Genomic DNA, 16,081 nt, shown 5'->3' on the forward strand with positions numbered 1-16,081 from the left:
AGTGCATCCACTTTGATGTGATATCAAAATTATTTTTTTGCTGTGAACGCCTTACTGAAGTCCACGTAGATCGCATCAACTTGTCGTCGTTTTTCAATGGAGTTGATCAGCGAGTTGACAAACACCATTAAGTTGGTTGTTGTAGAGCGTTTCCTCACGAAGCCGTGCTGATGTTCGGTAATTATTGGCCTAACCGCTTGATATACGACCTCATATACGATCTTCTCCAGAGCTTTTGGGAGGCAGCTTAGAATCGAAATTCCGCGATAATTTTCAACGTTGTGGATGTTTCCAGCTTTGTGAATAGGTGTGATGGACGCAACCTTCCACATTGTGGGGAAAACACCACTAACTAGCGAACGATTGAAGATAATCGACACAGGTGAAGCGAGAGATGCAGAAAATTTCTTAATGAACGATGGCGGCAAACAGTCTGGACCAGGGCCTTTAGAGGGATCTACAGATAAAAGAACTTTCATCACCTCTTCAACAGATACATCCAACTGCGGCAAATGCAAGTTGTAATGAGCTATGCTGCTCATCCAGTCACGACGATCATCCGGAGAATGAGCGGGAGGGGTAGTCGAAAAAACATCCTTGAAGAATTTTACGAAGAGATCAGAAGCTTCTTCCGCGGAGTCAGCACGAGCTTCTTTATAGGACACATCTAGTGGTATACCGCCATTCCGCCTAAGTTTCTTCACGTAGGTGCAAAAAGGCGATGGATCCCGCTTTGCCTCAGACTAAATGCGCAATACATATTCATGGAAAACTGTGTTCAACCGGCTGGTGTAGTGCTCCTCCATGTCGTGAAGTAATCGCCTGTTTTCCTCAGTCCGTTGTTTGAAAAGACGTTTCCTTGCTTTCCGTAACCTGTTTCGGAGGTTCCTAAGTTCCGTGATCCACCATGGTTGATTGTAGTGAACACGGAGGTAATGTCGTCGAATAGGAGTATATTCGTGGATGATATCGAAAATGGCACCATAAAACCGGAAAACAGCATCGTCAACGTCACAATCAGTCAAAAGAGTCGTCCAGTCTATCGAGCCTATCCGGGCGTTGATAAGGGGTTCATTGCAGAAGTTGAAATCGTAATAACAGCGGTCCAGCCCAACGTCGTCAGTATTACGAAGGTAGTCAAATTTGATGATAAAAGATTTGTGATGAGCGTCGAGTTTTAAAATTCCACAGGGCGATTCGAAAAGTTCGATTCTGTTAGTATCACTAACGAAAGCCAGGTCAAGTAATCTCTCGTTTACGTTACGTACATCCTGAACCTGCTGTAATCCACATGCAAGGATCGACTGGGTCAGAGCGTCAGTCTCCCAAAACTATGACTGTATCGGTAGTTTCAGCAAGCTCACACAATTCTTGAACACAAGATGCATGATTGGAGTACATGGCGCAGAACGAGTAGACGCAACATATGTAAACCGACTGCATTGGCAACGAAACACACACGGCCACTTGCTCTAAACAGTTGGCATTAACTAGTGAAGCCAACTTACAACGTAAATGCTTTTTGACACCGATCAGTACGCCGCCACCACGTAGCAGTTTAGATGCGGCTGGATTCCGATCGAGACGATAAATCACATAGTCGGACGAGAGTTCAGAGTTTAATATGTCGCTGCCAAGCCACGTTTCGGTCAGCGCAATGACGTCATAGTCACAAGATGATAATGCCAAACGAAGATTGCTAGTTTTAGTTCTTAATCCGCGGACATTCTGGTAAAAAATTGTAAGGGGGAGCGCATCTGGTGAATTCGGACGATGAATTGCTTGAACCTTTTTTGCGGCACTAGAGCAAGAGCCTACCTGCTCGCATTCGCTGTCTCGAAAGCTGACGATGGTAGTGGGTTCAATAGGACTGGCTTTAAAAAATCCCGTTTTTTACCAGTGTCTTCGAACTCCCGGAATCTTATGCCAGAGTGTCCAAACACATTGCTTTGGATTTCAGATCCGCTGCCATCCCAACTTTGTAGGACACGAAAGTTAGGGAACGTACGTCTTTGCCACGAGGAACTAGTTTAATTACAGTGGTATCACTCGTTCTCAAATTTGAGCGCACCATACACGTTACCGGTTCATCGCTGGCATCTGGATGAATGTTCGACAAGTACAGCCAGAATTTGGATCAGTCTCTTGATTGGCAGTTGCTGCAACAAGGTTGGGCTCTGGACAAGCGCCTGTTTCGCAAAGAAGCTTCGATGGACGATGCAAAGAACCATCAGCTTCGTCATTTTCAACTTCTCGTTGTCTTTTAGAGCGAACGGAAGAAATAGACGGGAAATAGCTGAAACATATTCCGGTGAGTATGGATCTTCATCAGACCAGAGCTTTTCATAAACGTACCAATAAGAGTCATGATGAGTAACCAGCACCATATTGGCCACACCCGGACATGTTCCGGGTATCCCCGGAGAAGTGGTAAATCCTTTTTAAATCAAAATCCATCAAGCGATACATCAAATCACATGAGAATGGCGGTCAAACTGAGTATCGTAAGAACTATATTGGGCACATCTGGACATGTTCCAGATACCCTAGGGGAAGTGGAAAAAATCTGTCTTGAGACAAATCTCATGATGTCGTGATGTCGTGTTGTCAAACAATTTTAATTCTATAGAAGCAATCCTAAAAACATATCTCCCAGATTGTTTTATAGTTTATTTACTTACTATTTTTTACTAATGGGAATGACTTGGGGTTACTTTTCGCTGTGGGACAATTTGACTTAGTATTGTTTTTTTCATTTTTCTTGGTGGTTTTTCAATAGAACTTCTCAAAAAACATAGAAAGATAAACTGAATATTGATGCTAACTCAAAATAGATAAAAATGCAGATCGGACTGACTTGCGATTACCGGCAGTATATTAACGAAATGTGTGCCATAAATTATTTTACTTTGACGATCTCCCATCAAAAACTAATCCATGTCATTATACTGCAACACATTGGCCATATGGCGACATTGGAATAAATTCCGAAAGCCCAGCGTAAAGTGATCATTTTCAACTGCCACAGAAACCTAGCGATCGATGTTTCCCATTTTGGCGTTATACCCACAAAAAATACCACCCTCTTACCAAATTCTCCAATTTGTACCTGACTCATTACTTCTGTTTTATTTTTCATGATCCTATACAAATTTTTTTTTTTATCAGTCTGTATCAGAGGTTTTCAACAGAAGGGGAATGCACTTCCTGGGGGAATGTAGCTATACAAGCCTTAGTGAGTGCAAGAGGGCTTTTTTGAGAAGGGTACAAGGAACGGCAAAGCTTGAAAACCACTGGTCTACAGACACCACAGACCTACAGACACCAATGAAAAAAAAACAAAAACTACTGGTTCGTTTTCTAATAAAATCGTGCAGTAAATCTTGATAACAGCGACTCACGTGACAAGTAAAAATCAAACACAGATGCAACCTTAAAATATGTATACCTAGTTTCTGCAAAACGATTAGTACGGAAAAGTTGAATGCAATGCATCAGGTTGTTTCATAATGATTTAGGCTGCACATTAAGAACCATTTGTTGCAATACAGCTGGGAAATCAACTGTATATTTTTTTTTAATGTGATACAAAGTTTGCCAACCATAATTATTAATTCCGAAGAGTAAAAACCCAACCGTTTCCATTTCACACTTTATAGAAAATCTATCAAGGCTATAGATATTTTAGCGATAGCATTCAAAATGGGTTTTGATCCCAACAAACAATGTTAGCTGCAAACTAGGTTATACAGGCAAAAATTAGCGGTATAAGCCAATGTTTGCCTGTATAAGCTAATCTGCAGCAAAAATTGTTAGTTGGGATGTCACTAACATAATTGCAAATAGATTCTTCCTTGCAGTAGCGGCATGCTACCGTTGCAACTTTGATGCTACTACATAAATTCCCCAGGAAGTATCCAGAACATAAAGTTTTCCAACTAACATATTTAGCTTCTTTTTATATCGATACGGAAACACTGGTCTATGAAAGCGACTAAAAGCATAAAAGCTCCGACATGCCGGCACATAAAACTGCATGGTTTAGTGGATGGATGCTGATTCGTGCATGGGATGCTGTTAGCTCTGTGTGGCTGCATCAACCATGATGCTGGGGTAATATACGAGGGACAGGTGAATAGAAATGCAATAAAGGAAGTGAACGTGACTTTTACGTCTATGTACAAAGGAAAATCGAGTTTACCTGCAGTGGCGATGACGGTAGAGACCCACGATCAGCCGGATCGCTGATACATTCCGATTCCGTATTTTCCGGGCTCATCTGCTGTGGAGGCAACATGGGCGCAGATGACGATGGAGTGGTGGATTGTGATTGCTGGATATGGTCACAACGAGGAGGATGTGTTTTTTTTTTTTTTTGTGGATGTTAGTTGAGACGAGTCAAAATTTTGTATTAGTATCAACATTCAATTAGCGACATGAAGGGGTGAGAAAAAGACATTAATGTGAATCACAAACTAAAATGTAGATTAAATGAAATTGTTTTAGACAACACTCTGTGGTTTAGCCTAACAATCACAAGTGAGTGATACAGGCGCTAAAGTACTCATGTAATAACAACTTTAAAACGAAATACTCACTTCGACGATCGGGCTTTGATTGCGGTACTGTTGTGGAGGTTGTTGTTGTTGTTGCTGATGACTATACGTTGTAGGTGGATCCTCATGGACCTCATGTTTTGGTTGATGCTGAGCGACCGGCGCTCGCATTGCTTCCGATACTTCCTCCGGTGTAACATCTACATTGTCTAATTTTTTAAGATTTGGCAATGCTCGCAGTACAATCTGTCGATAAGTTGGGCCAGCACTAGCCACCACAGGGTTTTCTTCCAGCCACAGGTGTTTAAGCTTCGGTAGATTCTACCAAACATCACAAACATTTAGATACCATAACAAGTTAATGATTACTTTGCACAATATACCTGTAAAAAAACCAACTCATCGATGTCAGTGATGTTATTTCTTCTGAGGTACAGCTCCTGAAGATTCAAACAATTCTCGAAGTCTGCTAGCGTGCTTATTCGATTAACACTGCAAAGAGAAATACAAAAATCTCAATTAATTATTATGCATTAGGAACTGTGAACCGGAGTCGATATCCCCCGACCATGAATTCATAATAGAGTTACTTTCGTTTTCATTCCTTAGGAAATGATATGCATCCTATCGTTTATCACAACATCCGTGCTTGTTAGGCTACGTGGAGGAACATATATAGTTACAGTGACTATTGACTTTTAAATCGAGCCAACAACGATCAGCAAAACGCTCTAGCGCTAGTTAACGGAATGAGCCAGATATAAATGGAAGCACAGCTGATTCATAAAACTGTAGAAACTACCTTTAAATTGTTTTCTATTACTCGTTTTCCTTTGTCTTGATACTTTGTTAGATTTTAATCTATTCTTATTGCTACGCCGCCGTGGATGATACCGGTGATTAACATTAATATGCAAGAGTGCAACGATGCGAACCCATGCAATTTCGCAAACCAACGGCCTTTAGCTGTCTGATGGTTGAAAAAACGACTCCACTTGGGTTCACCATTGTTTGTACATGAAAAGCCCATGTGGTCCCATGATAATGATGCTTAACCTTACATGAGTTTAATTATTAAATTATAATTCAACAATGATATTAAATTTTCTTAATGCAGGACTAACGGTTTTAAAGGAGATTGTTAACCAGTTTACTTCCAATGATTTTTCTTCAAAATATGATGGTTGGGTATACCTAATGTTTGATATCTAGCAATGCTTTAACACCAAATGGCTCCATTTAATTAATCTTATCTTTTAAATCGACTTTTCGCTAGCTTTTACTGTAAGTTTAATTTGCTTTTCCGCTATGTAAAACAACTTCAATTTAAACTCGAAATCGAACTATACTAGTGTTGATCCCACAGCCTAAGCCCGAATATTGCGTGCCACTAGTATACTTATTCGCAATTCCAAGTGGGATAAATGAATGAAAAGCTAACAGTAAAACGCCGACGATTATTATCATCTGGCAATGTGGGCAAGTGGAGAATGGCTATGATTTTAACTACATACTACTCAAGCCCAAGCGGTTGCAGACGTAAGAGTGAAAGTGTTACACACGTATAATGGCTCCCGGCGATGGGAAATGCCTCGGGAAATGCAGGCTTTATAATTTCTTATCTGCGTTATTCCATGCCTGCTTGCTACTAGCTATGAGCAAGCTTCATGATGCCGAACAGGCATTCATAGTCCATGAAACGGCATGAATTCCGTTATTTCATCATCATCATCATCGCTGTGAAACTTGCAACGACCTTATTGGGAGATGTGGACGAAACGATTTTAAAACTGACTCTTGTTGCTCACCTACGCTACACGATTTGGTTTGGAGTGGAGCTTGGAGCTCTGCTAGAGTTACAAGAAAGAAAGAAGCCGAATAAACCCCACACTGGCCATTCCTACCGCAATCGTCCGCATTGGTTTTGAACCATGACCTTGCTTGTGCCTCCGCTGAAATAAGTTCACACCGGATTACTTTTGTAAGGAAATTAGAAGCACCAGCGTGGAAAATGGTAAACCTCTTATAACCCACAAAAGACGACGATCGTTAGCGTCTTTTCTACACTCAATCAAATAGTGTTGCATGTTAGCAGGCGATAACGGCATGGCGACATAGTTTAATGTACAGCTTTACTACGATTTTTTGTACGGCTGAATACCGAGAAAAAAATTTCTTTTCATTCATGTGGTTTTCACCTACATCGGGCAGTCATCCTGTTTTATTTTTTATTTTGCATAGAGTTGAATTGAAGCTATTGTCCATTTCGAGGAGGTGGGATGATGTCAAAAATTGACGTGACTCGTGAACTCTCGTGGTTTACGGGTATTTATGTGAAGGTCAATATTGTTTTGACGAATAGGTACTTAAGATTAGCACTAGTAAAATTGTTCCTCATTATAGTTCTAATGTTAAAGAGAATTTGTACAAATTTGCAGAGAGTAACTTCTTGAGCCTTGGCCTTAATGTTCTTTGAGCATTTTCTCAGTCGCTTGCTTACGGCTGCATGATGTTTGTGACAAACTCAAAGATATCGTGATACCCAGTAGGGCAATCCAAAAGATCGATTTAGCTCGGTACCCCTTAATCAATTACGACCAGTGCTGAACTCTTTTATTGTCATTGAAACATTTCACGTGATATTGACAAAATTATGTTTGAATTGGAAGAACATAAACCTTCATCAAAATCTAATTAATTTTGCGTTAGTTAGAACAAAGATTCATTTGGTAATAAAAAGTGCCAGTTCGTGCATTGTTATTAATATTATTAATTTATTTTGATATTTAAATTGGTCCTATCTTACTGAAATCTTATAAACTACTTAATACAACAACATTACGTAATGTTTAACGATATCAATGAAACAAAAACAATTGACAAGAAACAAAAAAAAACATTTAAGCCACTTCACATTCACTTGAAGACATACACACTTAGAAAAATTTATGTAAATTTAGGTGCTCTGAGACTGACATATACGAGCGTCAATTTTGACATAAAATTGAGTCACAATAGACGCAAAATTCAGCTCAATCAAACGTACTTTTAGTCGAGTAAAGAACTTTTCAGTCTCGGGGCACTTAATTTTACATGATATGTTTGTTTACGTCTCATTCTTTATGTCAGAGATGGATTCCGTCACGTTTAAAATTAGTTATTTCTAAGTGTGTATAAACAAACATTATTAACTAAAATTTAACTGAATAACTTGTTTAGATTACTGTTTTGGCTACACATGTTGCACAATTGCACAAACTCCCCATAGCATTATTGTTAACCCTGCAGTCAAGAATCTAGGTGATTGTTTGCTTTGCCAGCTCCTTGGTATACAGAGTTGGTTTGAAATGCTACACACTTAGAAATTCTTAATCTTACACGTGACGGAATCCATCTTTGACATAAAGGATGAGACATAAACAAACATGTAATGTAAAATTAATTGCTCCGAGACTGAAAAGTTCGAAATTACGTTTGATTGAGCTGAATTTCGCGTCTATTATGACTCAATTTTCTGTCAAAATTGACGCTCGTATATGTCAGTCTCAGAGCACCTAAATTTACATCAATTTTACTAAGTGTGTATCTAACATGAAGCTTTAGTGTGATAATTTATTAGCTAGAGAATGATCTTAGAAGAGGGTAGGTAGATAGTTCCGTTAGAGTACGGCAGTATGAAAATTGAATAGAAGTTGAAATTGAGCGAAGGGCCAAATGCGACAGTGCAAGTCCTTGTTATAGTTTTGCTTAATTCACTTCACTTCGTTAGAAATTCGGCTGATAACAAAACCGTAAATGTGTCGTGTATCTAGATCTTCTGTGGCACCTGTATATAAGGCGCCTAGGTCACTTTGCGCAATAATGCTTCACGGATAAGCTTGATATTTGCGTTTACACGGAATTTTCTCAGTTACAACTTTGTTGAAGACCTCTTTTTGATTGTTCGGCATGAAAATAAGATATTGATGGAATGTAACGACGATAACTTTCTGATAAGATTAATCGACTTTGAAGGTACACGCTCGTTTACGCTCAGTTGGAGCAGGTATACGACGGCTGTCCTCAGCGGGAAAACGGGAGGCAACGTAAAGACCGGTAATCTGGTCTATCAGTCTGTAAGCCGTATCGAACGAAAACGGCAAACGATGCGTGAACTTTGACGCCTCACTTGGAATGATAATCCGAAACAACCTGATCTATACAAGATATGGAGATCTAGCCCTCACATATGTATGTGTTGGTAGAGGGAAAAAGGTAAACATTGCGGGAGAGGATGGTCACGACGTCATAACACTCGAAAGCAAATTTGCGAAATATGAAGTTAAGCTAATCCAAGCAATGTTTGCATGATGATTGCGCTTGATTGTATTCTTTTGTAAAGTCTCCGCGAGGTATTAGCTGGCGGACGAAAAATCAATGAGATATTGATAAGCGAAATTTTTTAACTTCTATAAATATTTGAGTTGGTATCAACTTCAAATTACTTCTAGCGAGAAAGAAAATTAACGGCTGTAGTAAAACATTATATCAGTGAATTTTTCGAATTAACTTAACAACAAAATTACAAATTCTCATTACTGATCATTACCAAACGTATCCCATGACAATTTAAAGCTCACTGCGTGTTTATGATCGTTTCTTCGATTATATTTTATATTTTAATTTTATGATCGTTTCTTCCATTATATTTTATTTTTTTTTATTTTATATATTATATTTTAATATTTTAATAATTTAGTTTCCAATGACATTGTCAAAAATAATTCTGTCAATATCGCTTGAAATTCAAGCATAACTTTTCAAAACGACGTATGTAACTTTGGATAGGAAATTAGAAACATTGGATAGCAATGTCTATATGAGATTATTAAATGCTATTTAAAAGTTAATGCTATTTTTTTAAATCTGTTTGTGCCATTAGTTGAATAAAGGGATAGCGTTTAAGAGAATTGTGAAAAATGTCGAGTTTTGCAAACACGGACAAGACTTTTGATAAAACAAAATCATACACCTTTTACTTGTGTACTACTCACATACACCCTGATTGATTCGTCGGTATCACACCTTGATTGTTACATACACCCTGCATGATTCGTCTATTTGACAGAAGGGTTTTCACATACGTCAAATCAGATACACCGGTTTTTGTTTTGCAGTGAAGATACGTCGGCAGCTCGAAAAGCATTGAGGAATTGTCGGTTGGTTGGTTTATTAACATAACTACCCAGAGTTGTGAAATAATCGATATTAAAAGCGGAGATGAGAGGGTCACCGCATTATCTGCTGTCAGATGTTATACGTTTTGTGTTTTTCGTATTAAGAAAGCGCTAGTCAGATTGGTATGTGAAGTTCAATATTAAAGTCAAGATTAAAGTGCAATTTTATTAGAATACTTCTGAAATAATAAACATGTTGCTCCCGGAAATACAAAAACAAACATACAAACTTGGCGCATTTGCTGATTGATAGTGGTTACTTTGTTTTTTCACATACGACGCTTCACTGTGAGCGTATCTGCATTTTTTGTGGTATCATCAAATTTTAACAGTTAAGTCATGTTGACAATAAAAGGGTGCATCAACACCATTTTAAAAATAATGAAAGAAGGTCACATAGGGCGTTCATTAAATATATTTTCCATAATACATTACAATTTCAAACCTTGTTTTTCATTAACTCGTAGGAAAAGCATGTATTTTATATTCGGTTAAAAATACCGTGCAAAATACCGATTTGTTTATTTTTGCGACTTACGTCATTTTGAAAAGTTATGCTTGAATTGACAAATCTCACCACTGCTCTGAAGAATATTCCGAATCGCACATAACGTTGGCCCATCTTCCACACCGCAAAAATTGGGTGACTACGGTGAGCTGGGGTATTTATTAGAATGTCCCTGAGAATGACGTGGAGGAATTGATTGACTTAAACTAGAAGAGATAGGGGAAAGTAGAGCAGTTTGACCACCTTAAGAAAATCATCAATAGTGATACCATATTTAGTGGAAAAAAGGAATGATTTTTAATCAAATTGATAGTTTCAAGCTCTATTTACATCATGCATACCAATTGAATATTAAAAGTAAACTTTTGAATCTTATGAAAGACGATTTAAAAACTAGTTTTGTAACCGAAATAAAAATTTTGGGGTAAAATAAGCAACCTTTTGGGGTTGCCTGAGCGCCCTAGTAAGCAATCAGTAAGAATATTGTGTGTTTATGATGATTTGTTGACCCTTCTTAAATCAATAAATCAACAATTAAACAATGCTAAAATAACAATATTTAAAAGAAAGAATTATTTTCTGTAGCATAAAATAATTTTAAGAAGCACTGCCTAATTAAGGCTTATTTTTTCAGACTTGTAAATGATTGATTTTTTACCAAAGCAGCTGCTTCAAAAGGTCATTTCATATGATACAGTCATATTTATAAAAGAATAACAACGACAACAGATTTTTTGTAATACATATTTAATAATATGATTTCTAAGCGGGTGGCCACATTGCCCCATCGGCGAAATTGTCCCATTTTACCCTATTTGCAGCAAGCAAGGAGGAGGATGCAAATAAAACAGAAGGTAAAGTGCCTAAAGTGTTATTGCACTGTTCCGTTAAGGACATCGTATCCGTTTGTTAAAGCAGATTTACACGGATCGAAATTCAAGAAAGTTTAGTTGCATAATCATAAGAGAACACTGATCGTCCTTCAATATACGATTTCCTAAGGCCACTGGCCTTAAACTTCAAGGAGGGTCGTCTCTACGGTTGCCTCCTGATCGGTGTCGATTATTTCAAAGAGAGAAGACGCAAGTTCCACAATCGAAACAACACTACCTACTAGATTTATTTGCGCACCACTAGGCTACTTCTTATATTCTTTCTTGGCTTTTCAAGCTTCTGTAGCGAGCATTTAGCCAGTTCTCAAGGTAGTTTTCTAGATGCACTACCACAGTTATCAATTGAGAGCTTTCTATGCCAGTTTCCAGTTACACTCTAGTGCAGGAGTAGCCATGTATGCCAACGCCAGACTCACTACGCCGAAGCTGATTCCATAACAGCAGTTAAGTGCCACCCACAATGGATATATTTGCGTTCCGATGACGTAAATTTCACACATAACTAATCCACACGCCCCAGATAAGGACAGCTAATGTTTTAAAGAATCTGAAATGTACTTCTTTGTTCATAATTTGATCTGCTAGCCCATCCAAATACCCAGTAACAAGTAATAAATAAAAAATAACAAAGTCGTCTTCAGAAGTCCATTTAACCCTCTCCTGAATTATCTTGGATTACTCCCAGAAATTCCATGATTTTTTTAGAAACAATCCTCTGAATTTATGAATCCTTTTTAATTTTCTTGATAATTTCATTTGATTCATCGTCACTCACTGGATTTTTCCTAAGAACTGACCTGCAATTCATCCCACTCACACTGCCGTGAGATGACAAAGTGACGTAAACGCCACCATGGTAAATTTTCACTTTTACCCATATTTGAGTTCTGCATCCATAATGCCACCCAAAAACACTCAACACTTGTTCACAATATGGTTTTGAAGCATGCAGTCAAAGTGACGTTAGCCATACATCTTCGAAGAATTAGTGAAAATGTTTCACTGTTTCTACATATAAGTGACGTCCACCTGATAAATTAAAAGCTATTTTAAACATCAAGTTGAATATTTTTAGTTTTGTCTAGATCAGTGATGGCCAAAGTGTGACCTGTGGGCTGCACTTGGTGCTTGGGTCTCTATGATGCAACACCCTCAGCTTGAATGCATTACTTTGACTATATGTTTTAGTATTACTTCTGCGTGAAGTCAATGATTTACATACATAGTTGAAGATGCTAATTTCAAATAACAGACTGTAAGTGGTAATTTTTATACGATAGATGGAGTAGATGAAAGTATAGAGTTTGATAGTTCCGTTAGAGTACGGCAGTGTGAAAATTGCATATAGATAGTAGAATAGCGAGCTAGGAAAACTTTTAAGGAAGGTACAAATCTGTTTTTTCATCTCTCTTTACCAAACTCCCCCTTTGGAGAGAGATGGTGAGGGGTGTCCCCCCCCCCGCCACCACTGGCAAAAAGAGATGAAAGCCGACCGCTCAAGTACCGATGTGTTTGAAACAGTTCTACCGATTTTTTACCGCACTTCAGTTGTTATTTGAAGGAAGGCATCCAGTCGTAGGTTTGGAAATTGCAACTATTGTTTACCCCTACCACGATATGTGCTCCTGTCATCGTTGACTTGACGATCTCGAGGGGACACGGGTGGGGTAGGTGCTGCTACTGTACCTTTTGACCATTAACAGTAATTGATGGTATGCTCCCATGAAAAAAACCGATTTGTACCTTCCTTAAAAGTTGTCCTAGCTCGCTATTCTACTATCTATATGCAATTTTCACACTGCCGTACTCTAACGGAACTATCAAACTCTATACTTTCATCTACTCCATCTATCGTATAAAAATTGCCACTACAGTCTGTTATTTGAAATTAGCATCTTCAACTATTGAATGCATTTTTGCATTACGAATGTATGGCCGAAATGATTGGGACATACGCAAAATTCAACTTAAAAAATAACCACGTAAAAAGATACAGCTGTTGAAACAAAAGGCATGAGCATCAATGGTCTAGATCATGTTAAACAGATCCAGTAATAATATTGAAAATTTTCACGATTTAAAAAAAACTGTTTTCTGAACAATTCACCTAATGGATTTACGTCACAAAGTTATCTCACGGTACAGGGCTGGAAAGCACTTCAGAGCGTTAGCAAAGCAACTTTGTGCATGCATCTCACAACACTCGACAGAGTGTGTGGTTCTCCCATTTACTTCGTACACTCTTTTCCAATTAATCTGTGAGAAAGCGATCCACACAATGAGCGGTTCACTCCGTGCGGCGCAGGGAGCGGATATAATACAACAAGTGCTAATGTAATCTTTGATTTCGACTGCATGCATAGGAGGTGGAGAAGGACATAACGAAGAATAATTTTGTTTTTTTGCTGGGTTTCCCATTTTCCACCCTACACTGAGTGGCGCTCTTAGCCGGCGCGGGTTGTGTAGTGGTAAGCGTGACTGCTTTCTCACCCCAATGGGTCTGGGTTCAATCCCAGCCGAGGTCGGTGGGATTTTTCTGAGGCATAAAAATCTCTGGACACGTCTTCCTTCGGAAGGGAAGTAAAGCTGTTGGTCCCGGCCCATGTGTCTTTGAATGGGTGCGATATCCTACGCAGGTGTGGAAGCTGCCTTCCTGCACATTCGATTGTCGTCAATGGATGGCAATCGATGTCCGTCGGTGATTGGAACTAGATTGCGGAACAGAGACCGACGTTAAATAAAGGAAAGACAGAAGAGTGGCGCACTTTGCGTCGGACTCGTCGGAGCGCTGGCTACACATTGAGCTTTCGTTATTTCTGGGTATGTGTCTGTCTTCTGTTCTCCGCTCCTTTACACTAGCGCAGGGTGAAAAAAATCAGTACATTGCGCACATTGAGTGATCAGATGACAGCACTGACATTAAAGAAATTTCCTCAAAATATCCTTGGTATTCTAATAAGAGCTGTGTTCAAATCCTCCTCCCGCATGAATCATGTTCAAATTATGTATATTTTTTATCTGGAATCTTGTAAAAATCCATCCTTGGTATCAGAATCTGCTCCAGGATTGAGGTACCAGGTACAAGCAGGCATGGAAAATCATTTGCATTCATTTAGTGCATTCATTTGCATTCATTTGCCCCTAACTTTTTTCATCAACAGAATTCCGCAAAATGATGTTAGAAACTTTTGTAGGTTTTGTTATTAGCTACAACTTTTGTTAAAAGCTCAATGTTTTACATTCACTGAAAAACAGTAACGAGTTGTGCCCGTTCTAATTCGTGATGCATAAGAGATTCAGATTTAAGCTACCGGCAAGTTGTAGCTAATAACAAAACCTATAAATGCTCCATACATCATTTTGCGGAATTCTGTTGATGAATAAAGTTAGGGGCAAATGAATGTAAATAAATGTAAATGATTTTCCATGCCTGGGTACAGGATCTATTTTTTTCTAAAGCTGAAATCTTAAAAAAAAAGATTTCAAGTTACATAATTGTAACTGTTTACGTTTCTGTGTCGATTATTTGTTAGATTATTGTGTTAACTATCGTGAATTTAAGGGGAGTCAAAACTCAGGCTTTGAAAAACATTTATGATAGTATATTTTAAAAATTGATTGCTGCGCAGAAAAATGTTTCAAGATTCATAGCTTTTTCTTTTTCACATAAGGTCTGGAAATAATGTGTGTCACTGGACTGGAGTCTAATGTTGAGCAATATGTGCAATGTGGAGCTACATTTGTAAAAATAAGATTAATAGTTTAATTATCTTCATAAAATTCTTTGGCTTTCACTAATTTGTCTTTGACAACTAAACTATGCATTTACATGGAAACTTCTAACGATGTTTTTTTTCTAATCTGTATTTTAACATAACTATCAAATATATTTTAATCTAATACAAACGCAGCCAGTGTGAGAAAACATCATGGGAATTAATTGGCTTAAATAACGCCTAATCATTTTATGTTTTTAACATTACTAGACTCAAAACAGGACCATTGATGTCGTAACCTTGATAATGATTGTGACGCACATGCGATGCTCGTCTTTATTTAACAACTTATTAAATGCACTTAATTTTCCCAAATCACAGCTAAAAAAAGAAAGTGGGAAACTATTTTGTCGATGCCAAAGTAAATTTATCGTGCTAAATAAAATGGTAGTCCATCATAGGCCGCGCTATCGCTCTTCTCTCAACAAATCGGACAGATACGGTTCAATCTTTCACTTTTATTGCTACACAGACATAGGAATCGAGATAACATCTTCACTGCGGCTATTGTTGGCGATAAGCTTTGGTTGAGCACGTGCTACTCGGTATTTGCTTTTCTTTCTGATGAGTCCGACAAGCTTCCATGCTTGCTGCTGTATAATGCACCGGTATTCTAGGAACCTTTATATCTTCTTCGAATTTGAAGGTTTGTGTTCAGAATTCAGCTATTGTAACCATTTATCTGGTGGATATCAATCATTCTTCACTTTAAGGCTCGCTATTAACTTTCGATATTCAGGGTATCCTGGGTATACCTGGGTAGCTAAATAAAATATATTCAATTGATAAAAAAATAGAAAAAAATTAAAGAAGATTTCTTCGTGTCGTCATACAAATATACAATGATTCATGTAATCATTTAGTCAACTACGCACCCGCAGACAGCATGATACCAACAACCAATGAAAACAATAATTTTACAGTTTTTTAAACAGTTATGAGCTAATGCTACACATGCTAAGGAAACCCATTAAGTTATCAAACTGAGCAATCAGCCAACTTTAGAGAATGATGCCAATATAATATGTCTGAAAAACTTGACGATGAGATAAATGCAAAGTTGTAAACGTCCTTTAGACAATTACGACTTCAACGTCACAATTTTGAATCACTGCTCCATTCGATGTATTTT

At 38.1% G+C, this 16,081-nt stretch overlaps 1 protein-coding gene across 5 annotated transcripts in view; it reads right to left on the minus strand.

Annotated features, from left to right (window-relative positions):
* LOC135699068 (uncharacterized protein F09G8.5) overlaps window positions 1-16,081 on the minus strand; it is an 85,570-nt gene that overhangs the window by 21,029 nt on the left and 48,460 nt on the right. For 3 of the 5 annotated variants that reach the window (XM_065219261.1, XM_065219246.1, XM_065219243.1), the window contains exons 3-5: window positions 4,940-5,048; window positions 4,599-4,877; window positions 4,202-4,333 (exon numbers count right to left, since the gene is read on the minus strand). In XM_065219261.1, the coding sequence (XP_065075333.1) occupies window positions 4,202-4,333; window positions 4,599-4,877; window positions 4,940-5,048 (520 nt within the window). The remainder of the gene's footprint in view (window positions 1-4,201; window positions 4,334-4,598; window positions 4,878-4,939; window positions 5,049-16,081) is intronic. The other 2 variants (XM_065219269.1, XM_065219253.1) reach the window with 1 other exon arrangement.

This window comes from Ochlerotatus camptorhynchus, unplaced genomic scaffold (genome assembly GCF_037179485.1).
Source record: "Ochlerotatus camptorhynchus isolate MF236.1 unplaced genomic scaffold, CSIRO-AGI_Acam_v1.1 ptg000009l, whole genome shotgun sequence".
Taxonomy (NCBI): Eukaryota; Metazoa; Arthropoda; class Insecta; order Diptera; family Culicidae; genus Ochlerotatus; species Ochlerotatus camptorhynchus.